The 26,773-nt window shown below is 43.2% G+C and overlaps 1 protein-coding gene across 5 annotated transcripts in view; it reads right to left on the bottom strand.

The window, feature by feature from the left end:
• Positions 1-26,773, bottom strand: part of TRAF3IP3 (TRAF3 interacting protein 3) — a 143,833-nt gene that overhangs the window by 38,274 nt on the left and 78,786 nt on the right. For all 5 annotated transcript variants that reach the window (XM_077481513.1, XM_077481512.1, XM_077481515.1 and 2 more), the window contains exons 6-7: positions 22,979-23,008; positions 978-1,073 (exon numbers count right to left, since the gene is read on the bottom strand). In XM_077481513.1, coding sequence (XP_077337639.1) covers positions 978-1,073; positions 22,979-23,008 — 126 coding nt within the window. The remainder of the gene's footprint in view (positions 1-977; positions 1,074-22,978; positions 23,009-26,773) is intronic.

The following is a 26,773-nucleotide window of genomic DNA, read 5'->3' as shown; positions in this document are numbered from 1 at the left end:
CAAAAGAGAGATCTAGGATTCAGCTTGGCTAAATCACAAGATCTCTCTTTTCCTTTCTGACAGATCTGCTGTTTGCCTTGTTTACACAGGCAGACGGCTGATCCATCTCTCCTGTGAATGATCAGAGGGTCACCGGACACCCCGATTGGCTCCACCTGTGTCCAAACACAGGGGGAGCGGAAAACACGTGCCCAAAACCGCATGCATGAAATCATGTATGTGCTGCAGTATATATGTGCTGAGCAGTCCGGACCTGGTTAAGCAGACCACAGATGGACAGGTATTCCCAGGAAACTAGGACAAACCCTTTACTTACCCATAAGATAGAAATGATGCACACACAGTAGCAGCCAAAATGCGTCAGCTCAATAATTTTCAATGCAATGTGTCTGTTTTGGCAAAAAAAAGGCCTAATTCTTAGTTGGACCTAATATTGGCCAGTGCAATAGTTCAGGTTTGGGAAATTTACAATCATACTATATTTACTACTGACTTACTGACTGACTGACTAGCCTACTGACTTAAAATGGACCTTTTCCTGCCTGAATCCAGATATATAGAGCTAGACTTGGGAAGTTTTGTGTGTTATAGAGCTCTAGATGACCCTGATCAACCTAAACATGGGATGGATTGGAGAGGATTACCAGCACTTTCCACCTTCATAGGCATAAAGGTGAAAGTTTGCCCTAATGACTGTAAGCTGATTTAGTGCCCCAGTACCATGTGTCAGTCCAGTAGAAGCCCATGAGGAAATTTCCAACTCCCAGAGAGATTGAAGAGCAGAAGCCTGATGTTAATCAGGGCACTAATGCTGCACAACTAAGGGTTGTGGACACACAACGTACCCATTCCCAATTAGCATTCATGAAAAAAAAAAAAAAAATCCAAAATAAGACCAGTAAAATGACAGATTGGCATATTAGTGTGATTTTTCTTTGCTAAATAGTTATTTTCAGAATATATATATGTACATTTACCTTCCATGACATCTCTGAGGCTTGTACAAGCACGTTAAGAAGCTCCTGCAAGACACACAGTTTCTTCTTCAGTTTGCTCTCCCTATGAAGTGCTTCCTGTAAACAGACGATTGCAACACTAAGTAATCAAATAATCAAAATAATTTTGTGGATATACTGTGGTTGATTTACTCAAGGAATACGGACTATTCACTTAGAAAAGTGAAAGTTAAAGCGGAACTACACTGAATCTGAACACCACAAACCAAAAATGCCATTTAATTCATTTTTAATATTCAAAGCAAACTAACCCATCCATCCATGTCTCCATGCTTTATTTTGCCGAGAAATACATTTGAAAACCCCACCTAGCATTTCTGGCCATGACCATCTTGAGTAAGGACAGATGATTCATGCAGCATTTACTTCCTGCAATCCATCAGTAAATATGATATACTTTCCTATATTTTTATCAATAGCAGAGTGAAATGCCACTTTAACTTAGCTTAGTAAACAAGATCATCTGTTCACTTCAATCGTCCAATCATGTGTAAACAACAAACTTTTTTTGTTCTCATGACCAGAGTTCTTTGAAGCTTAGATGTCCAGACCAAGTTTGATCAGTATTGGTCTGTTAAAGTATAACTATAGGCAAAACTTTCTTGTTCATTTTGGATAAAGTAAGGGAGGCTCATAACCCCTGTGAGTTTATTTTTTGCCATATGTACCCCATTGGGGAGATTTACCTTCACTTCCTGTCCCATAGCCAAAACAGGAAGTGAGTGGAAATTCCTACAGATTAGGGGAATCCCTTGGGGACCCCCAGGTCAGCAGAACTAGTGTCCCTATTGGAAGATTTCTACTCAATTACTTTTCTAGGACAACCCAATATTTGGGATTTTATTTTACTTACCTTCAATGATAATAGCAAAACAGGACAAATAGAGAGGGTGAATCTCCCTAACAGGGCACAAACAGCAGTGACAACTGGCAAGTGTTCTAATCCCTCTTGAGTACAAGTTGAGTTGTACGTTAACTTGATAGTAACGTTATGATTTTTCAGTTTGACATTGGGTCTGAAAACTAGGAACATACAACTGGGCATTCATAGTTCTCTGATGCAAGGTTAAAGTGATACTAAACACACACTGTTTAATTTACATTGTCCTTTTTATTTCTGTATGTGGATGACTGCACTGTAATTATTTTAATAAAAAAAAAAAAAAAAAAGAACCCTTTTCCTAATCTATATACAGTGGTCACATGGCCCAGCTCTTTCCCAGCCTGTATGCAGGGAAACATATGCAGGAGGAGCTTCTAGTCCTCTGCTACTGGTCAAATAAAAAAAATAATAATAATTTGTGTAAATAATGGTGTGGCCAGATTTCTGCCAGTCACAGGCTGTGTCAAGCCCCTCCAGCCTGTGTCTTATAATAAGAGGGAGGTGAAGCCACCACCATTAATCTACATGTAATATCCCGCCCCCATTGGGTTTTCCTGCTTGGATTGGCTTTGAGAGTCAGAGATTGATGATGTTCCAACCTCTGCCACTCATGGCGAGCAATGTATTCTATTAATGAATACAAAGCCTGCAAGGACTGGCAGAGGTTGTAATATCATCAGCCCGCACCACTCTGACTCTCAAAGCCAATCCGAGCAGGCTTTATACTCATTAATGGAATACCTCGCTCGCTGTGATTGGCTCAGCGCGGTATACTGTATACAGTATGTTACTGAATGCGCTGATTGGAACCATCTCGTTTGGACAAAATCATGCCTGTTCTGGCTACCCCTCGGCTCCTCTTCCTTCCACGGCCATCTCGCCTTCCACCACTGAAGCTTTGGTTTGAAGCACCTGACCCTCCCTCTGGCTCTGCACACATTGGTTCTCCCTCTACAGTAGATTTTGCTGGGCACATGAGGTATTTACCACCGCAGCATTGATTCAGAAAGCTGGTGATCAAGTTGTACAGACTTATTATTGCTGTTTCAGTATGTTACCAAAGCTACTAGACAGACTAGTCAGAAGGGGGTCATCTTATACGGCGAGTATATCCCAAAACCAACGTTTTAGCTGGAAAATGAGGGGGTCATCTTATACACTGGCAAATATGGTACTTTAATATAAAATATTTATATCTCCCTTCCACTAGGGTTGCCACCTCATCCCTTTAAACTCAAACACCATGAGGTGGCAATCCTACCTTCCACCCTTCACATACAGTGGTGTGAAAAAGTGTTTGCCCCCTTCCTCATTTCCTGTTCCTTTGCATGTTTGTCACACTTAAGTGTTTCGGAACATCAAACCAATTTAAACAATAGTCAAGGACAACACAAGTAAACACAAAATGCAATTTGTAAATGAAGGTGTTTATTATTAAAGGTGAAAAAAAATCCAAACCATCATGGCCCTGTGTAAAAAAGTGATTGCCCCCCTTGTTAAAACATACTATAACTGTGGTTGTCCAAACCTGAGTTCAATTTCTCTAGCCACACCCAGGCCTGATTATTGCCACACCTGTTCACAATCAAGGCATCACTTAAATAGGAGCTGCTTGACACAGTAAAGGTCCACCAGAAGATCCTTTAAAAGCTACACATCATGCCGAGACCCAAAGAAATTCAGGAACAATTGAGAAAGAAAGTAATTGAGATCTATCAGTCTGGAAAGGGTTATAAAGCCATTTCCAAAGCTTTGGGAATCCAGCGAACCACAGTGAGAGCCATTATCCACAAATGGCGAAGACATGGAACAGTGGTCAACCTTCCCAGGAGTGGCCGGCCGCCCAAAATTACCCCAAGAGCGCAGCGACGACTCATCCAAGAGGTCACAAAAGACCCCACAACAACGTCCAAGGAACTGCAGGCCTCACTTGCCTCAGTTAAGGTCAGCGTTCATGCCTCCACCATCAGGAAAAGACTGGGCAAAAATGGCCTGCATGGCAGAGTTCCAAGGAGAAAACCACTGCTGAGCAAAAACAACATCAAAGCTCGTCTCAATTTCTCCACAACACATCTTGATGATCCCCAAGACTTTTGGGACAACATTCTGTGGACCGATGAGACAAAAGTGGAACTCTTTGGAAGGTGTGTGTCCAAGTATATCTGGCGTAGAAGGAACACTGCATTTCATAAAAAGAACATTATACCAACAGTAAAATATGGTGGTGGTAGTGTGATGGTCTGGGGCTGTTTTGCTGCTTCAGGACCTGGAAGACTTGCCGTGATAAAAGGAACTATGAATTCTGCTGTCTACCAAGAGATCCTGAAGGAGAATGTCCGACCATCTGTTCGTGTACTCAAGCTGAAACGAACTTGGGTTCTGCAGCAGGACAATGATCCTAAACACACCAGCAAGTCCACCACCGAATGGCTGAAGAAAAACAAAATGAAGACTTTGGAGTGGCCTAGCCAAAGTCCTGACCTGAATCCTATTGAGAGGTTGTGGTATGACCTTAAAAAGGCCGTTCATGCTCGAAAACCCTCTAATGTAACTGAATTAGGACAATTCTGCAAAGATGAGTGGGCCAAAATTCCTCCAGGACGCTGTAAAAGCCTCATTGCACGTTATCGCAAACGCTTGGTTGCAGTTGTTGCTGCTAAGGGTGGCCCAACCAGTTATTAGGTTTAGGGGGCAATCACTTTTTCACACAGGGCCATGATGGTTTGGATTTTTTTTCACCTTTAATAATAAACACCTTCATTTACAAATTGCATTTTGTGTTTACTTGTGTTGTCCTTGACTATTGTTTAAATTGGTTTGATGTTGCGAAACACTTAAGTGTGACAAACATGCAAAGGAACAGGAAATGAGGAAGGGGGCAAACACTTTTTCACACCACTGTAGATTCATGTCTGACTCCTAGTTATAATGCCCATATATCCTACTTCTGGGTGTATTTATAAAAAAAAAAATTATATTATTTATATATATATATATATATATATATATATATATATATATATACACACACACATATATTTTATAAATGAACCCCTTATAGTAGTGATCTGCTCTTTTTGTACTATAAAAAGGGCTAATTTTAGTTTTTTTAACCTCATGATAACAGGCGATACAAAAAAAAAAAAAAAAAAACATGCTGCCGTTACTAAACGTCTTAGGCCTGGTTCACACCTAAGCTTTTTTTTGGCGCTTTTTGCAGAAATACACTACATTTCATTTAACATGGTTTCCCATGGGACACGTTCACATCTATGCGTTTTTCAGCTGCTGCGTATTTGGAAGGGTCAAGGACTTTTTCAATGCAAAAAACTGTGCTTTTTTTAGTTCAATAGACTTCATCGGAGAAGCTGCAGAAAAGCATGTAATGTGTTTTTGCAGCAATTTGCATTTATTAACCACCTCAATACAGTGCAGTTACACCCCCTTCCTGACCAGACCAATTTTCAGCTTTCAGCGCTCTCACAGTTTGAATGACAATTACTCAGTCATGCAACACTGTACCCATATGAAACTTGCGTCCTTTTTTCCACACAAATAGAGCTTTCTTTTAGTGGTATTTAATCACTAGTGCGTTTTCTTTTTTTTGTGCTATAAATAAAATAAAACGTAAATTTTGTGAAAAAAATGCCTTTTTCTTTGTTTCTGTCCTACATTTTTGCTAATTAGTAATTTTTCTTCATACATTTTGGCCAAAATTTATACTGCTACATATCTTTGGTAAAAATAACCCACATTAGTATATATTATTTGGTCTTTGTGAAAGTTATAGAGTCTACAAACTATGGTGCCAATCACTGAAAATTGATCACTTCGGATCAGGCCTTCAGTACATCAGGTGTATCTCATTTCTTGAGACACTAACAAGTCAGGAAAGTACAAATACCCCCCAAATTACCCTTTTTTTTACAAAGTAGACATTCCAAGGTATTAAGAAAGTAGCATGATGAGTTTTTTTAAGTTGTCATTTTTTCCCACAATTCTTTGCAAAATGAAGATTTTTTTTTAATATTATTTTTTTTACAAAATTTGTCATATTATCAGGTTATTTCTCACACACAACATATGCATACAACAAATTACACCCCAAAATACATTCTGCTACTCTTCCCGAGTACGGCGATACCACAAGTGTGAGACTTTTACACAGCCTGGCTACATACAGAGCACCAACATTGATGTAGTACCTTCAGATGTTCTACGAGCAAAAAAGACGCATCTCATTTCTCAACCACCTATTACACTTTGGAAGGCCCTGGAGTACCAGGACAATGGAATTGCCCATAAAATTACCCAATTTTGGAAAGCAAACACCCCAACGTATAATCTGTGAGGCATAACGAGTCTTTTGAATGGTTAATTTTTTTCCAGAAGTTTTTGGAATATGTGAAAAAAAAAATTAAAACGCATTTTTTTTTTACACAAAATTGTCAATTTATAAGATATTTCTAACACATAGCATGTATATAGCAAAAATTACACCCCAAAATACATTCTGCTATTTCTCCCGAGTATGGCGATACCACATGTGTAGGACTTTTACACAGCCTGGCCACATAGAGAGGCCGAACATTGAAGTAGTACATTCAGGCGTTCTAGGAGCATAAATGACACATCTCATTTCATTCCTACCCATCACACTTTTGAAGGTCCTGGACCACCAGGACAGTGAAATTACCCACAAAATGGCCCCATTTTGGAAAGCAAACACCCCAACGTATATTCTATGAGACATGGGCTGGAGATAGGTACTCGGGTACTCTGATGGCCTGGTGACAGGTACTCGGGTACTCTGATGGCCTGGTGACAGGTACTCGGGTACTCTGATGGCCTGGTGACGATCGGTGTGTGAGGAGGAGAACAACCCGGCAACATCTCGTTACCGCGGTTTGCTTACATTTTAGTGATCAGCTGTGAAAGGATCACAGCCAATCACGTGGGTAAACAGCCGGCCAATGGCTGTTTACCAGCGTCGGTGACGGGCAGTGTTCCCGGGGTGTGACCATCTGTGATCGGCCGTGACTTCATCACGGCCGATCACGTGGTAAACAGCCATAGCCAATGGCTGTTCACCCCCTTCGGTGACGAGCGGTGTCTCCGTGACATGCCGCCACCGAAGAAACAGGGATTAAACGTGACTGCCGGCGGTCAGCAACCAGTTAATATGCCCAACAACAAACTGGCAAAAAAAAAAGGATAACAAAACGCAAAACGCAGCAAAATCACGCATGCAAAATGCAGCGTAGAAACACATCAAAAGCAAACTGCATAGGTGTGAACGCTTTATGCTGGCCATACACGTATCAATTTTGGGACAAGAATATTCATAATAAAAATCTATGCACATTCGCTGAGCGAAAGAACGTCATTTGAAAATTCCACTTGCTTTTAACATTTAGTTTTAAAATGAATGTCATTTCTGAACGAAAACTGAAAATTCCTTTGACCAAGAAGCTTTCTTTTCTGCTTTCCTTCGAATTTTCCCATCACTGTGGTCGAAAAGAACATTGATTTGACCCCACTAATGATTAGAAAATCAAACGAACGTTCCTAAAATTAAATTTTTTTGTAAGGAAGACATGGTTTTTGTATGGCCAGCATATAATACGGTATATTGCAGTTTTGTCTGAAAATCGGCAAAACAGTCTTTAATTTTTTTTCCTTAACCACTTAAGGACCAGGCCTCTTTTTCAGATTTGGTGTTTACATGTTTAAAACAGTATTTTTTGCTAGAAAATTACTTAGAACCTCCAAACATTTTATATTGTTTTTTTTTCTAACACCCTAGAGAATAAAATGGCGGTCATTGAAATACTTTTTTTTTGCACAGCGGTCTTACAAGCGCACTTTTTTGAATAGAAAAATAAGACAGCAGTAAAATTAGCCCAATTTTTTTTATATTGTGAAAGATAATGGTACGCCGAGTAAATTGATACCCAACATGTCACACTTCAAAACTGCGCCCGCTCGTGGAATGGCGGCAAACTTTTTGCCTCAAAAATCTCCATAAGCGACATTTAAAAAATTCTACAGGTTGCATTTTTTGCGTTACAGAGGATCACGGTGATACCTCACGTGTGGTTTGACCACCGTTTTCATATGCGGGCGCTACTCACGTATGCGCTCGCTTCTGTGCCCAAGCTCGTCGTGACGGGGTGTTTTTAAAAACCTTTTTTTTTCTTATTTATTTTAATTGAGTTTATTTATTTTTACACTGTTTAAAAAAAAAAAATTGGATCACTTTTATTCCTATCACAAGGAATGTAAACATCCCTTGTAATAGAAAAAAGCATGACAGGTCCTCTTAAATATGAGATCTGGGGTCAAAAAGTCCTCAGATCTCATATTTGGACTAAAATGCAATAAATAAAAAAATAAAAAAATGACATTTAAAAAAAATATACCTTTAAGAGGTATGGGCGGAAGTGACGTTTTGGGGGCCATCTTAGCCTCACTCGTCTCCATACCCAGCTAGCAAAAGGACCCGATCGCCTCCGCCGCTACCGACGGCTCTGGTAGGCGGCGGAAGGTGCGGGAGGGCAGCGGGAGTGACACCTCTCCTGCTGCCGATAGCGGTGATCTCACGGCGAATCTGCCACGGAGACCACCGTTATCGTACAGACGACCGGCGCCTGAAGAGATGGATATCTCGGTTGTGGCAGCAGCTGCTGCCGTTACCGGGATATCCCTCTTCAAAATCAGGACGTACATCGTCGTGCGCTGGTCGTTAAGTGGTTAAATAAAAAATTTGATCCAAGTCCGATATTTACCAGATTCAACCTCTAATAGTATATACAGTATATCTCTTCTGTCTGTTATTCTCAGAGAGGATTAGAGATTTTGCTTGTGGTTATTTATATTTACCAATGCATATAGATATTTAAAGAATAAATTGGCTTTTTTTATACTTTACATATTAACTAAATTATACACTACACTTTTTTTTAAGATTATTATCTGACTAATCAAAACAATAAATCGCCAACTAATCAATAATGAAAATAATCATGACTCTATAGTCACATGGGCTGCTCAGATGGGAGGAAACGCTCAATTTACTGAAAACTGAGTATGTGCAGAGTTGCCACCACAGCTGCAAAATGTTAGCTGAATTTGGGATATGAACAGAAGGTGGAGATAGGGAGCAGCAAGATCAACCAGTTTTTTTTTTCAGAATATAGAAAACAAATATCATAGTGACAGAGTGAGTATGAGCAGAACGGAATACACCATTTATTAAGAGGTTTTTTTTTTATGTGGGTTTAATGACATTTTAAACTTCTCACGTCATGGGGTGTTTTTCATGTTGACTCAAAAGGAATATTATGATCCTTTTTAAGTCCACATGATATATCCTGGGAACTACTGAGGTAATTTCCCTCATATAGGGCTAGATTCAAAATAAATACAGTTTTAATGTATTCAATAAGCTAAGTAAACTTTCACTTTGTAAGTGATTATAAACTTTGCAAAGAAAATAAACTCCACTGATACATTTACACAATATGAAAAATGGAAGCCCACAAAGTGCAGCAAGTACAAGCCCCAATACAAGTAATACCTACCAATCAGATGTAATTTGGCAAGTATTAACACAATGGTAATCTACATATTGTAGGCATAGGGTGAGAAATGCACTTTCATGCCAAGGCCTTATTCATATAAGCAGCACATGTACGTTTGATCTGTTTATTTTGTAGAAAACCTATGTTAAAACTAAAATTTCAGGTATGGTTTGCATTGCATTGTTACACTGCAGTGGCGGTGCCCCCTCTCTCCAGCCGCCCCCTCTGTGTTCTATGGATAGATTTATTGATTGCATGAATCTATCCACGGCTGCTGTAGCCACCCCCTATTCAGGCATCTGGCCCCTTTTCGGGCTCCGGCCGCCTGAATTACAGCAGCGGGGGGGTGTTTTTGAAGCACCTGATTAGAGCCATACGCTCTAATAGCCTTCAAAAAAGGTCCACTGTGAGTGCAAACCAGTGCACCCAGGTGTGTTAGCAAAGCAAATGAATAACAGCAAAACAGGAAGAAGACACGCTCAGAGGACACAGCATCCGTCGCCACGCTACCTGTCCCAAAGCTCACCACCTGACCCGCCACCACGATGGGGTAAGTGCCGGTCAGACAGTGGGGGGGCGTAAGATTTGCACAAATGTTGGCTGCAATTGATGGGGCACAGTTGGCTGCATTTGCTGTGCACAATGGCTGCATATTATGGGCACAGAGGCTGCAATTGACATCTGGCTGCATTTGATGAGCACAGAGGCTGCATTTGCTGGGCCCAGAGGCTGCATTTGATGGGCACAGAGGCTGCATTTGATGGGCACAGAGGCTGCATTTGATGGGCACAGAGGCTGCATTTGATGGGCACAGTTGGCTGCATTTGATGAATACAGAGGGCTGCATATGATGGGCATGGTTGGCTGCATATGATGGGTACAGTTGGCTGCATGTGATGGGCACAGTGAAGCTGCAATTGACATTTTTGTTTCAGAATTTTTCAGTTCGTTTACGCCCCCCCCCCCCCCCCCCCAAAAAATTTTGAGCACCAGCGCAAACATGTAAATCTGCATATTCCAAATCCATGGGATACTGATGTAAGCAGGAAATTACTGTAGTAGTTGCTACTAGTACAATGATTGAAATTCTGGGTCCTGTGCTGCACTCGTCACAGCCGCTATTTAGAGAATGCGTTGCACTTTTCTCAATGGATGCAAACCATTCTCTGATTGGATTAAATGGAGAGGCAGGGCAGTGATGTCCCAACTTATTCATTCTGACACCGCTGTAAGCACCCAACTTCCAGCTCTGAAAATTACACTCCTGGCTCCATCACACTGCATACAGTGAGGGTTTTGTGGGGAGATCATAATGTTCCATAACAGAACACCTTGGGAGCCGTAGTACCGGGAGTACCCGGAGGAAACCCACACAGGCACAGGGAGATCATGCAAACTCCAGGCAGGTAGGGTCGTGGTTGGGATTTTAACCAGCGACCCTTTTTACTGCTAGGTGAGAGGGCTAACCACTACACCACTATGCCACCCTAAACATTTAGTAACACAATTAATCACAAGTCAGGCTACATCTTCTTTAGTAAAGTCTATGTGACAGGTTTAGGCTTAATGTACACGGGACGTTTTACAACCTCTCCTGAACGATTTAACTGGACAGATATTAAACGACGTTTAAAAAGGTCCATTTTGCTGTGTTCAGCTGTGATTAGGAGCATTTTTTTTTTTCAAAATAGTCAAAAATGTATCCCCATTAAAAATGCCTGTAAACTAAACATGGCTAAATGTGAGTTGGGCCTCATGTACACTGCTGTTGGTAAACGGATGTTTAGGAGCAGTTGGGCATTTTTTTCAGCTGACCCTGAACTCTCCTCTATGTTATCTTATCAGTACACGTACACAGGGCCGTTTATAGTTGAGTGTAGAAGCGTTTTTTGGAACGCATAAAAATGGATTCAGACGGATGTTCAGAGGCATTTGAAACTCCAAATGCCTTTAACAGCTTATAAACGCGGTAAGTCCCGTTTAGCAGCATTTCGGTTACAGACATTTTTCATTTTAACAAAAAATAAAAAAATTATATATATATATATATATATATATATATATATATATATATATATATATATAAATAAATAAATATAAATATATATATATTACAAACGCTTCTAGATGCAAACGTGGCTAAACGCTTTTTAGACACCGGTTTCTAGCTGTCAAGTTAAATTGTTCAGGAGAGGTTGAACAATGTCCCGTGTACATGAAGGCTTACTGTGTTTACACGCGTTTACAAGCGGTTATAGGCATTTGACGTTTCAAATGCCTCTGAACATCTGCCCTGAATGCATTTTTTTTTTTTTTTTGCTTTACAAAAAAATGCTTCTAAACTCAACTGCCTAGGAACGACCCTGTGTAAATGTATTGATAAGAACAGAGGAAAGCTCAGGGGCAGCTGAAAACTGCTCCTAAACATCTGTTTACCAGCAGCAGTGTACATGAGGCCTTAACGTCTTTCAGGACAGTGCCTGAGAGGATAAACGAGGCTTACCAACTAGGAAGGAACCACAGCCTTTCTGCCAAAAGCCTGATCATTTGCTGACAGAAGATCCCGTCTGTAATGGCGAACAAATGTTAGGTAACTTGACCACATAGTCGCCTTACAAATTTGATCTGGGGTGGCACCAGCTTTTTCTGGCCATGTAGTAGATCAGTTTTAAGTATAATCCTATCTGGGTAGATGGATAAAAAAGGACCTATAACCGATAGGGCGTGCAGTTTACTAAATTCTCCTTGCCGATGTGATTGCAACTAGAAATAAAGTCCTAAAATGTTATATTTCTTCAAGATACTGCTTGTAATGATTCAAAAGGTTCCTTTGCAAGGGCTTGTAGAACCACTGATAGATCCCATATGGGAAATGCTTAGCCAGAGCTGGTCTAGATTTAGTAAGTGCCTTAAAAAAATCTTGTGACCGAGGGCTCAGAAGAGACTGGTCTCGCTAGAAAAACTCCCAATGCGGCCACTTGCACTCTAAGTGTGATGACTGCAAGGCCTTTGTCTGCTCCAATCTGTAGGACTTCCAATACTGACACCAAATTTTCTACGGTTCTATTTGAACGACACCAGAAGATGTAGACCTTCCAATATTTAGCGTAAATGTTTATAGTAACTGTCTTTCTACTGGAAAGTAAAGTGGTTACTTATGCCCCGTACACACGAGCGGACTTTTCGACATCCAAACTCCGACGGACTGAGTCCGGCGGACTATCCGCTCGTGTGTGGGCTGCAACGGACTTTAGCTTCGCAAAAGTCTGACGGACTTTAGAAATGAAGCATGCTTCAAATTTTCCCGACGGAACTCCGCCGGACCCGGTCCCCTTCGAAAAATTCGCTCGTGTGTGTGCTACTCCGACGGACTAAAACCGACGCTAGGGCAGCTATTGGCTACTGTCTATGAACTTCCTACGTCGAATCCAGTCGTACGTCATCACGTTCGACTCCGTCGGAGTTTGGTGTGATGGTGTGTGGTCAAGTCCGTTCGGTCGAAAAGTCCGCCAGAACTCCGGCGGAACTCCGCTAGAACTCCGTCGGAAGTCTGTCAGACTTAATCCCTCTCGTGTGTACGGGGCATAAGGGTTCTGACAGACCTTTGTCCCTTAACAACTGCTCCTCAGAAACCAGGTGGTGAGGCTTAGTCTGGCCACATCCGGGTGATGTATCGGACTCTGCAGAAGTAAATCTTGTTTGAGAGGCAGCTACCAAAATGGTTTGACTGCCATCTGCAGAATGTTGGTAAACCAAGCTCTTTTTGGCCAGAATAAAGTGATTAGGATTACGAACACCTTTTCCTTTTGTATTTCCCTCAATACTAACAGAATTAGCTGGAACAGGGGAAAGGCGTAACCGAGAATAAAGTTCCAAGGATGTGCCAAGGCATCTATCCCCTGAGAACTGTCGTTTCTGTGAATGGAAAAGAAAAGTGGGAGCTGTGCATTTTTTTCTAACGCAAACAGGTCCACTTGTGGATGACCCCAGGCTCTGGTGACCATTGCAAAAACTTCTGTATTCAAGTTCCATTCTGCCTCCTGAATCCGTCTCCTGCTCAGAAAATCTGCCATTACGTTTACTGTGCCCTTGAGGTGGACTGCTGATAAGGACAGCAAATGATTTTCCGCCCACTCTAGGATCTTTGATGCCAGCAACTAACGAGTTTTGCTCCTTATGCCTCCCTGCTTGTTCAGGTAGGCTATGGTAGTGGCATTGTCTGATAGAATCTGAACATGGATTCCTTGGATGATTGGAGAGAAGGCATCCAATGCTAAGGCAACTTGCCCTTAGTTCCCTCCAATTTGAGGACCTTTTTGCCTCAGCCGGGACCATTCTCGCTGTGCCAAGTTCTGATCCAAGTGGGCCCCCTACACCCACACACTGGCATCCGTCATCACCACTTTTTCTATTGGGAATGATCATAATAGGCCTTTTGACAGAATTTCTTGATTTCTCCACATTTTGCAAACCGATCGTTTGACTCTGGTAGGAATCTTTACCTTTGCGTCAAGAGATTTGGTCCTGTGGTTCCCATGCCTTTAGGAGGAAACCCTGTAGAGGTCTGAAATGTAGCCTTGCACATTGAATGGCTGGCATAGTCGAGGGTTAAAGTTCCTAGGGCTGACATAACCCTTCTGACTGACATTTCCTGATTTGTCTGTAGCATAGCTTTGATATTTTGGACTTTGATTTTTTTTTCTTTTCTGGAACAAAAATACTTTGCTCCACTGAGCTTACTTGGTACCCCAAAACTTGTACTTGTTGAGCCGGATCAAAAGCTTGACTTTTGAACATTCACAATCCAACCCAAGGCTGCTAAATGACTGCAGGCCTTGTCCAGGTCTTTTAACAACTTCTCCCTAGAAGAGGCAAAAAAAAAGAGCAGGTCGTCCAGGTATGGGATTACTGCGACCTCTTGAAGGCGGAGAGGTGCAAGGGCTTCTGCAATCATCTTTGTAAATATTCGCAAGGCAGAAGAAAGGCCGAAGGGAAGGGTCACATCATTCCCCATGTTTATCGCCACCCTTGGGAATCTTTGAAATCGAGGGGCTACAGGGATGTGCAGATAGGCATCTCATAGGTCGATCAATGCCATGAAACACTCCTTGGTGAATAGGTTTCTGACAGAGTCCATAGGAAACCTCTTGTATAGGACTGATATGATTAGTAGTTTTAAGTTGAGGATTAAGCGAAAACTTCCGGATGCTTTTTTTAATCAGAAATATATGGAAACAGAATCCCTGATAACGTTCCCCCAGTGGTACCCAAGTCACAACCCCTTGTTGCATCAGATCCTTTAACAAGTTCTTCATAGCTAGGGCCTTTGTTGCATCTCTTGGTAGGCTTGTTACAAAGTACCTTTCTGGGGGGTGATTTGAAAATTCTATTCTGTAACCTTGGAACAGAATGCTCAGAATATACTGGTTTTCCCTTATGCTTGCCCAATAGGGGAGAAAATTTTGAAGCCTTACTCTCACCTGTAACAGACGATCGTTGCATTTTGCTGGTTGATGCAGGAGGATGGAAAAGAACATTTCCTTTGCCTTTTGCCCTCAGCCCTGACCAATTTTTCCTTTTCTCTTGAGGTTTGTTACTTTGTTCCTGAGCCCTCTGAGGATGAAAAAAAAGTTTGACCAGCTGTTTCTTCTTCTTGACAGGGAAGGACTTCTTTTTATCTGTAGTTCTGTCAAGAACTGAATCCAAATCAGGGCCGAACAATAAGTCCCCTAAAAATGGGACCCCTCGTAGCTTATTTTTGGATGCTACGTCTCCCAGCCAGGTTTTTAACCATAACGCCCTTCTGATTGAGTTAGTTAAGGCTGCGGCTTGTGCTGTCATCCTAATAGATTCTGCTGATGCATCTGAAACATTAGCTATAGCTGCTGACAAAGTCGTAAAGGAATCAAGAATTTCTTGGTTGGGAGAATCGGCTATTATAGGAGCTTTAAGCTGATTCACCCAATATTACATAGAGACACAAGTAGTCGCCATTGCTGGTTTGAGGTTGCCCATGATGGATTGCCAAGCCTTCTTAAGCTGTTGATCCGTCTTTTTATCCATGGGGTCCTTTAAAACCCCCATGTCCCCAAATGCCAGATCAGTTGATCTTGAAACCTGAGAAAAGGCTGCATCGCGTTTTGGAACTTTATTCCAAAGTGCAGCTGGGTCTTCATTGAATGGGAACCTCCTTTAATGGGCCCTTGGGAAGAAAGGCTTTCTTTCTGGTTCAGGCCATTCTTTCTTACTTGTCTCAGTGATTACCGCGTGGACAGGAAAAGTATGATTTTTGGGCTCACTGAGCTGCGTACGTCCTGTCATGCAAAGACAATTCTTTTCGCCCTTCCTCCAAGCCCAATGAAGTATAATTGCTCTTAGTAGGCCATCTACTTGTTCTAAAGACAATTTATATTTTGAAGGTGCATTTTTCACCTCTTCCTTCTCCTCCTCCTCATCTGACTCCTTAGAATGTGAGGGGGAAAGTCCTTTCCGGTTATGAGGACCTACTTCAGCCTCCATTGCCGGGACTAACAGTGAACTCTGAGTGGATTGTGAGGTTGACGGCTGACTCAAGGATGGATTTGGGAGCGGCATCCAGTTCCTTCTTTGACTGATGCAATAAATTCGCTGCAAGCGGAAGAAGCCTCTTGCTTAACTAAAGAGTCAATGCACGCTTGACATTATCTTTTTCCAGCCTTCAGGTAATCTTGCTTTGCATTTTCTTTTAACCCCCGGGTCAGAGCTTTTGGTCTGCTGTGACAAGGGAAAAAAACAAAAACAAAAAAAAACTGAAAACAAAACCATCCTAGCGAGAGTCAGACTGAACTCTACCAATATGCTCACCACAGGTGCACAGTGAGAAAACCCAAAAGCCTCACATGCCCAAACAGGCCCTGTCATCAGGGGGAAACCAAACTCAAATCCCCCTGAAGTGATAGAGAAAGGGAGAGAGAAACCCCAAAGTAAAATAGATCAGAACACACATCTGCCCCTTACCTGGGTCTTGCTTGTGCCTGTGCCTGTCCCACTTGCTGCGGTCCCTGAATCCATCCTGGTACTGCACTGGAAATATAGGCACCAGTCCTGTTCCTCCCTCTGCGTTTTCTGGTGGAAATGACGACATGCACCTGCTCCTAGGATGCCGCCCTCACTTCGGGTACCTCCCTTCCAGCAGATGCAGTCCTCTTACTGCCCATCCTAAGACTGCTGCGGTTCAGAGAAGCAGCCGGATCTGAAAAAAATATATAATGTAGTCCGACGCCACACGCCTCCTCCTGGAATCGGCAAACCCTAAAGCAGTCCCGGCTCTCCCTGAGCACTGACGAGGGAGAAGGAGCTCACCCAACAGCTTCTGCCATCACCCTGTGGAAATGGGAGGAACTGGCTCTCTGAAGTATGGAAAGAAAATATGGTGGAGCAGGGAGCCTGGCTTCTCAGGACAGCACCTTGAGAGCTCCTGACACCACACTAAGTGTTCCCTGCCAGAGGAAACAAAAACTAGCAACCTGTGGAAAGGAGCCTCCTTTTAAAGTGGGAGTCCGCCGGGACTCCGCGTTTTTTTTGTTTTTTTTTTTTAAAGCCAGCAGCTACAAATACTGCAGCTGCTGACTTTTAAAATAGTGACACTTACCTGTCCAGCGCGCCCGCGATGTTGGCACCCGAAGCCGATCTCTCGATCGTCTCTCGGGTGCTGCCGCCGCCATCTTGGGTATGGGAATCAGGAAGTGGAGCCTTTCGGCTGCATTTCCCGGTTCCCTACTGCGCATGCGCGAGTCGCGATGCGCAATAAGGATGGACCCGCTGCCTCTGGGATCTGTGTGTTTCCCAGCAGACAGCGGGGGACTTTCGGAAAGGGGCGTAATCTACGCCCCTTTCCGCAGAGAGCTATCCCGGAAGTGGGTGCAGATACCTGTACTGTACAGGTATCTGCACCCCCCTCCCCCCTGAAAGGTGCCAATTGTGGCGCCGGAGGGGGGGGGGGGTTCTGATGAGCGGAAGGTCCACTTTAGGGTGGACCTCCACTTTAAGGCTTGGTGGAGGTGTGTTTCCTGTTAGCAAGTGGGAGGAGCCACTCTCAGGTGCTGTCCTGAAAGACATTTAGGGAACTTCTTGGCAGCTTCCCAGCCTTCTACAGTAAACACATGGCAGGTGGTTGTAAGAAGTGCTTTTTCACAACAGCAGGGGCTGCATTGACAAACATAATACCAACACAAGAACAAGGCAATTTTGCCTTACTGTATGTCCTATGGCAGTGATCTCCAAACAGTGGCCCTTTGCTTTTATCTATTCCTTGGGGCACTTTTTCCCCACTGTCAGCAACAGTGGGGTACTATTCCACCCCCTGGCATTAATAATGTAGCACTACTACTTCCAATGTCAACGATGGACCCCTTTTCCTTCCTCTGACACCAAGGATGGGGTACTGTTCCTCCCACTGACACCAATGATGGGACACTATTCCTCTCACTGACAACAATGATGGGGGACTATTCCTCCCACTGGATCCAACGATGGGGCACTATTCCTCTATTCCTCCCATTGATACCAATGATGGGGCACTACTGCTCCCCCCAACACCAATGATGGGGCACGATTCCTCCAATTGATACCAACGATGAGGCATTGTTTGCCCCCACTGATGCCAGGACACTTTCTTCTCCCACTGGCCACAGTCCCACCCCCCTAAAGTTTGCAGGACAGTACACTGGCCCTTTGTTTACAAGTATGGAGAAAAAAAAAAAAAAAAGATAGCATCACAAGTGTTTTAACAACACATTGCAGCACAGTACATTGCATGTTACAACACACAATAATGCTGTGGTGTGAAGGACATGTAAATTGTTAGAAACCTGACATTAGTCTTTGCTGTGATCTTTGATGACAATATACTTCACAGTACAAGCATCTAGAGGGCCAGGAATGTTCTTTTTTAATGTTTACGGCTTTGTAGTAAGATTATACTGTATTTACACTATATTACCAAAAGTATTGTGACACTTGCCACACGTGAACTTTAATGGCATATTCCAGTCTTAGACTGTAGGGTTCAATATTGAGTTGACAAGAAGGCCTGGCTTGCAGTCTCCCAAAGGTGTTCTATCGGGTTGAGGTCAGGATTCTGTGCAGGCCAGTCAAGTTCCTCTGCCCCAAACTCACTCATCTATGTCTTTATGGACCTTGCTTTGAGCACTGCTCCAAATCATTATGGTGCTGTTTTTTTTTCAGGGGTTGTGCTTGGCCCCTTAGTTCGAGTGAAGGGAAAGCTTAAGGCGTGAGCATACCAAGACATTTTGGACAATCTCATGCTCCTAACTTTGTGGGAACAGTTTGGGGATGGCCCCTTCCTGTTCCAACATGACTGCACACCAGTGCACAAAGCAAGGTCCATAAAGACCCACTCCCCTGCCAAACACCTCCTATGATATCCATGTCATGCATCCCAGGAGGCTTCAGGACTAAGTAGAACACAATTCACAGTGAAGCATCATCGGGATGTTGGCTGCTAGGTCCTGGAAGAGAGAACCAGCCTCCTGATGGCATCACAAATAATATGGGGGCACGGGATCCAGCATACCACAACAGTTTTTGAGAAGGGTACAGCTGAATTTGCTGGATGAGGACGCTATTATAGCTCTACCCAGAGGATCAGGTAGGAAGAAATTAAAATAAAAGTTAAATGAATGTTAACCCCTAGGGGGGTTGTGAAGCTCCTCTTTAAAAAGGTGTAACTAAAAGGCAAAACTTCTTTTTTTCAAGTTTTGGATAGAGTGGAGAGAGATTAGAACACTTGACAGTTCGTACTGCTGTCTGTACCCCTGTTAGTAATAGTCACCCTCTCAATTAGTTCTGTTTACCATTAGAACCGAAAGTGAAAGTAAATGAAAATACCAAATTTGGGGTTGTTCCCAGAAATGGAATACTAGGGATATCTTACAATGGGAAGACTACTTCTGGCCTGGATTCTTTCCTAAATGTACATAATATAACTGGATACTAATATTTATAGGTTAAAGAGGGATTCCACCTACAAAAAAATATTAAAAGCCAGCAGCTATAAATACTACAGCTGCTGACTTTTAATAAATGGACACTCACCTGTCCCGGAGTCCAGCGATGCCGGCAGCCGAGGCCGATCGATCGCTCGGCTCTCGGCTGCTGCCGCCACCATTCTAGGTGAGGGAATCAGGAAGTGAAGCGAATAGGCTTCACTTCCCGGTTCCCAACTGCGCATGCGCGAGTCGTGCAGCGCAATAGGAATTGTCCGCGCTGTCTCTGAGACCCCGTGTGTGTCCCAGCAGACAGCGCGGCAGGACAGGAAGAGGCATAGACTCCCACGGGAGTCTATGCCCGGAAGTGGGTGTAAATACCTGTCTTTGACAGGTATCTCTACCCCCCTCCCCCCTGAAAGGTGCCAATTGTGACACCGGAGGGGGGGAGGTTTCCGATCAGCGGAAGTTCCACTTTAGGGTGGAACCCCGCTTTAAGTTGATCCAGGGAATATCCGATTGCCTCTTGGGGGATAAGGAAGGATTTTTTTCCCCTTGCTGAAGCAGATTGGATCATGCTTTGATAGGGTTTTTTTTTCTCTGGATCAATTGTGGGTAACGGATTATGTATATGGGATTGTAAAATGTTTTTTTTTTTCTCCTTTTATTGGTTGAACTAAATTCACTTTTTTCTGTCTTTTTTCAACCAGACTAACCATGTAATTTTGATGACCCTTGGGAAACCAGGGATTTCCTCACTCTAGAGGGATTTTCCCTCATTTCCTAATTTGATTATGGGACAGGAAGTGAAGAAAGATATCCCCAATGGGACACAGATAGCAAAAATAAACCTGACAGGAGGTTATAACCCTACCTTTACTCTATGCAAAAAAAGTTTCTATTTGAAGCAGACTTTTAAAGAGGAAGTAAACCCTGATGAGTTTACTTCCTCTTTTTTTCCCTGCAAAGGTAAAGCATAATGGACTACTATGCATCGCATAGTAGCTCATTATGTGTCACTTACCTGACACAGGAGCCAGCGAAGTCGCCGCTGTCCCCTGTAGTCCGCCGCATCCATCTTGCTTGTGGCGTCTCGCAGCTCCGCCGAATGACAGCGGCGAAGCCGCGATGACGTCACTCCCGCTCATGCGCACGGGAGTGGCGTCTCGCAGCTCCGCCGCTGTCATTCGGCAAAGCCGCGATGATGTCACTCCCGCGCATGCGCACGGGAGTCGACAAATGCGGCAGCTCCATTCCTGGAACTGCCGCGTTTAGTGCGCCTGCGCGCCGCTGTCTACGGCGCATGCGCCGTAGACAGCGGGGCCCGTTTTCGGGCAAATATCTCCTAAACCATATAGGTTTAGGAGATATTTCTTGGACCTACAGGTAAGCCTTAATCTAGGCTTACCTGTAGGTCAAAGTGGTTTGTAAGGGTTTACTTCCTCTTTAAAGATAGATTAATCCTCTTCAACTGGAGGACCAGGTATAGTATCACCAACCTACAAAACTTTTAACTGATGTTGTTTACACTGCTACTATAGTTCATTAACTGTCAACTTAGAGAAAATACCACTAAACACCAGTGTTCTTATACAAAGACCCCCTCAGGTGGTGGCTAATATATTTTGCCATTTAAACAATGAACATAATTATGGAAATTATCTACTGTAAATAAATAAGTTCAGAGAAGGATACAGTCTATACCTTTCTGGTACTCTTCATCCTGAGTTTATTGCATACATATAGAGTAGAATCGGCACCATTAAAGAGGAAGTAAACCCTAATGGGTTTACTTCCTCTTTGATTCCCTGCAAAGGTAAAGCATAATTGACTACTATGCATCGCATAGTAGTCCATTATGTGTCACTTACCTGACACAGGAGCCAGCGAATTCACCGCTGTCCCCTGTAGTCCGGAGCATTCTCGGTGGGTCTCGCTGCTCCGCCGCTGTCATTCGACGAAGCCGCGATGACGTCACTCCCACGCATGCGTACGGGAGCCGCCACTCGCGGCATATGGCCGCTGACAGCCTGTCTTTCGGGAAATATCTCCTAAACCGTGTAGGTTTAGGAGATATTTCTTGGACCTAGAGGTAAGCCTTAATCTAGGCTTACCTGTAGGTCAAAGTGGTTTGTAAGGGTTTACAACCACTTTAAGCAGATGTAAAAAAAGTATCAGAAAGAAATGCATGTCTATGATTTTGCTTACTTAAAATGCATAATAGATTAGAAGAGAGTTTGCAGAAATTGCAGATGGAAAGGTAACAAATATTAATGAACATTGTACAAGCAAAAATGGAAACATATAGAGCAGGGGTAGGCAACTTTTTGAGCACAGTGTACCAAAAAATGTTTTCAAAGAAATTGATCGTGCTCATTTTATAACAAAAAAATGGCAACTTCACACAAAAAGGATTAAAAAAAAAGTAAATGCTAATGTATGCTACTTTAGTAGTGAGACATTAACATCCTGCACTCTCCCACCTCAGATCAGCCCCAATACCTGCAACTCCACACCTCAGATCACTGTCCCCCCTGCTCTTCTGTCTCACCACTGTAACCTCCTTTCTCATGTGTTCCACAGATGTACCGCCTTTCTCCCCTGCACCCCTCTGCACATCTGCCCCAACTCTGTACCCTCCTGCTCATCTGCTCCACCACTGTACCCTCTCCTCATCTATGGTATGCAGAGTGTTGAAAGGAAGCAGAGATGAGACACATCTACCTGTCCTGGCACACTCATCTTGCTGATCCACCACTCACATCCAGCCCACGTACTTGTATGGGATGTATGTGACGTATGTGCAATGATGAGCTCAGGTCAGTGGCATTTTCTGAAAGCAGTGGGCCTGTGTGCAAGACCATAAGTTTGGCCCCCCGCAGCTGAGAAAAAGTGCGGCTCTCTGTGCCACAGGAAAAGTTGGATGTGATTTTCATTGCCCTGGATACTGGCTGTGGCCTAAAGGGACACAGAGTGTAGGGGTTCAGTAGTAAGTGACGCAAAGGTTCAGGAATAATTACAACAAAGTTCCCAGAAGGTCAACAGTAATTCCACAAACTGTCACCTGATTGTGGTTTTCTCAATCAGAGTGAAATCCCTTCTTTCTGAGATTGGTAGTGCCAACCAAGCGAGTCATCTTCCTCCAGATGGTGGATGGGGCTAGCAGGACTGTGATTGGCTTTAGCTGTGGCCAATGACAGTCCTCCTCCTCCTACAGTTCTGCCCCCCCCCCCCAAGCAGAACTGCACCCAATCTTTTCCCTATCACAAAAGCTGACGATCGCAGCTACAGCAAAGTTAGAGAACCAAACAATGTGTCCCATCTTTTATTATGTGTGGGGGCACAGTGCAGGTGTGGCATGGGGGATTCTTAAATTGTAATGCATTATTGCCTCAGACTCTTCCCTGCGCTTCTGATGGGGAGGGAGTTGGGTGACGGCAAAAGAGGCTTCACGTGCCACTTATGGCACCAGTGCCGGGGGTTATAGATTGATATAGATTCTCAACTTACCATGAGGTAATCAGAAAGCTGCTGCAACTCCTAAAAAACAAAAATTTGTACATGTAAGTAATTTTTTTTCAATATTTGTTTTTAGATTGTATAGCAAGTTAATTTTGTAACTCATATATTAGCATACTTTGTTAAAACAAGGCGCTCTCCCACCAAATTTTACTTTATGTATTACTCATCCATGGAGTGGACCATTCCTAACTTACGTGCATTGTAAAACTTACACCCTGGATTCTCACTACTCCTCTGCCCTCCTTATGAAATTTTAACCGCATGCCAACAAGCAGCATGGTTCGGCTGCTCAAATCGCCATTATGCTACAGACAGCCACTAGGGGGCGCGCGCCCCCTGCTCGCTCCCCAAGCCAATGCGAGTGCCCAGCGGTCTCGATCACCGGCCGGGCTCCCGCGATCAGTCGGGGCACAGGGAAAACCGGGAGCTTTGTGTGTAAACATACAGTTTCCAGAGCAGTGAACTGACAGATCGTCTGTTCATACAGAGTATGAACAGCAATCTGTTCGTTTCCCTGCACAGTCCCATCCTCCCTTCAGTTAGAACACATACTAGGATACATATTAACCCCTTCACTGCCAGTGACATTTTTACAGTAATCAATGCAATTTTAATCGCACCGATCGCTGTATTAATGCCAATGGTCCCAAAAATGTGACGTGTCCGCCATAATGTCGCAGTCACGATAAAAATAAAAAATAGCTGATCGCCGTCATTGTTTGATGTTTTAATGTTTTTTGAGGGATATTTATTATAGCAAAAAGTAAAAAATAATGAATTTTTTCAAAATTGACGCTCTTTTGTTTATAGCACAAAAAATAAAAACCCCACAGGTGATCAAATACCACCAAAAGAAAGCTCTATTTGTGGGAAAAAAAAGGACATCAATTTTGTTTGGGAGCCACGTCGCACGACCCCGCAATTTTAAGTTAAAATGAACGCAGTGCCAAATCGCAAAAAGTGGTCTGGTCTTTGGCCAGCCAAATGGTCCGGGGCTGAAGTGGTTAAACTGTATCGCAAACTTTGCGAAAAGTCAGATGTGTCACTGACACAGCCTGCCCAGGGCTGGGCTGCAATTAGGTCTAAACAGCATTTAGTTGAATGGTCACACTTGGATTAGGTTCAACCATAAAGAATAATGTCCAGCTTTATTTTGCAGTCAGGCACATTAAATTGGATTGGCCCTTATTTTCTGGCATCAAATCTGGCACATTTACAAAATTTTAAAGGGATGATAGAGTGATTTATGACTGCATAGTTCTGGGGGAAAAAAAAGTGAAAATACTTAAGCACTGCTATGTGTGTGATTACTAATGAGGTAAACACAGAGCAGCTGCATCATTAAAAACGATCTCAGGCATAGAAGTACCATATATAATTATTAAACAATGGTGTGCTTGCTCTATATATATAATGTGCATAAAGTGATATGTGCATAAAATCAATAAATTAAAAATAAATCGATAAATACATATTCATTTCAAACGTAAAATCCAAAATAAAAGTGTCCAAAATTAAAGTCAGTATATAATGGATATTGACAAAGTGTAATACTTGGTTATATTATCCGTGTCACCACTTCCACCACCAGGTGCAATGCCTGCTCACCTTCGGAGTTGACCCCCTTGGGTCATACAGAGCTCTGAGAGCCGGTTCACACTGAGGCAGCACCACTTGCATTGTGACTGCCTCAGGCGACCTGGACATGACAGCAGCTGCGACTTGCAAAACGACTTCTATATAGAAGTCAATGCAAGTCGCCCCCAAAGTAGCACAGGAACCTTTTTCTAAGTCGGAGCGTCTTGAGTCGCTCCTATTAGACTGGTTCCATTGTACAGAACGGAATGCAACTTGTCAAGAGGCTAAGTCACCTGACAAGTCATCCCAGTGTGAACCGGCTCTTAATGATGCATTTTAAGATGGTCCAGGTGTTTCATTAGGAGACAACCCCTTTGGGTCATGCAAAGCTCTAAATAATAAGTTGGACCAGCCGTTTTCTAAATTGATACAACAGGCTCATGTGATTTCCCCTCTCTGTAGGGAGATTCCTCCCATTTCCTGTCAGGTCACCTGAGCCCGGTCTTTCCAGCACAGAGAGCAAGCCCCCTTTTTAAACGTATAGGGTGCCCGGGCCCAGTGCAGGAGGGCAGGCTGTACTGCCTCATCAGCGGCCCTGATTGCAATGATCTGCCAGATTGCACTACATAGTTGAAGGTTCAATTTGTATCCAAAGACCTGCCTGAATGGATACAAATTTAAAGTGTTGTTTAGGTTTGAACTTGTATTATGTTTTTTGGAAAATGTAAAGTTTACCTGTTTTGCTGTCCACCAATGCTATCAGATTACAAAGCAATTGTATGTCTACAGCCTCTGCCTATATATCCTATCTAACTGATTTTGCAGCAAAAATCAAGGAGGAGCATTGCTGATCTTCAAAGACAAGACTGCGCTGTGGGCTATACTCAGTAAATAAACAAAGCATGCATCATTGGACAGCTGGGTCTTCCAGAACATCAAAAGATTTTAGACTGCAAGGGTGTGTGAGGAAGAGTTTTAAATTGTACAAGTGGGTGTGATAAGCATTGAACAAACACCAAAGTAAGACATTAATGTGTACAGGCTTTAAAGGGAAATGGTGTTGGATCTCCAAATTGTAATTTTCTGTCTTTGGGCAGCTTTACTTTAAGCCCTCGTTCACAATGAATGTGGCTTTGAAAATTCATCTGAAAATGACACGATTTCAAAGCCACAGTGTCAGTGCGACTTGGAAGACATCTGTGCGGCTTTATGCAAAAAGTAGTGCAGGAACTACTTTTTCAAATCGATGTGGCACCACAAAGTCGGTGTCGCACCAATTTGAACAGTGCGATTGCCAGTAATAACGTAGGACTTGTCATGCCATTTGACCTGTCAGTGGTGCTTACAATGTCAGCTTTTATTCATTTATGTAAAACCTTTATTTCAAAAAGAAAAAATAAATGTTGTTCTAAGTGCTTAAAAAGTGTTAGCTGAAGTTCATCTTTACTTTATTACTCAAGCACATTTAAATCTGCTTGCCTGACACAGTCTCCACAGATTGACAATATTGCTGTCCAAAAGGGGTCTCCGTTGCTCCTGCAGTGGAGGGTACACACTTAAAGCGGAGTTCCACCCAAATGTGGAACTTCCGCTTTAAGGTATACTGATCCCTCGACATGCCACATTTGGAGGAGGGGAGTGGGTACCCAGTTTTGACAGGTACCCATCTCCCACTTCCACTTGTGCCACCTAGGTGTCTCCTCCTCTCCCCCTCCCTCCTTGCAATCTTCTGGGACACGTCACAGATCCCCAAAAGATTGCCCAGCCATTCAGGACACGCAGCGTGACTCACACACACGCAATGCACATCCCCGGTTTGAAGCCACAAGCTGTCACAGCCAGGTGCCCACACTTGCAATGCAGGCGCCAATGACAGGCAGGGGATAGAACAGAGGCTTCGGGCGGCTGCATCGATGGACCGTGAGACAGGGGAGCATGTGCTTATTAAGTCAGCGGCTACATTTTTTGTAGCTTCTGACTTAATGAACATGGACCCAGCTGGAACTCAGCTTTAAGGCCCAGTTAACACCACATGCAGTTCAGTGCTTTTTTTTTTGCATCAAAACGCATGGAAACTAGGTTATATGGTTTTCAATGGCATAGTTCACACCAGTACATGCAGTTCCAGTGTGTTCCAGTTCCAGAATAAAAAAGTAGAACATGCTGCATTTTTCCTGCATTGAACTGTATTGGAATGCTGAAAAA

The sequence above is a fragment of the Lithobates pipiens genome, unplaced genomic scaffold (genome assembly GCF_037356315.1).
Source record: "Lithobates pipiens isolate NorthernLeopardFrog02 unplaced genomic scaffold, aLitPip1_a1.2 Scaffold_16, whole genome shotgun sequence".
Classification (NCBI taxonomy): Eukaryota; Metazoa; Chordata; class Amphibia; order Anura; family Ranidae; genus Lithobates; species Lithobates pipiens.
The sequence above is the reverse complement of the archived record's forward strand: the minus strand, read 5'-3'. Positions and strand labels throughout refer to the sequence as shown.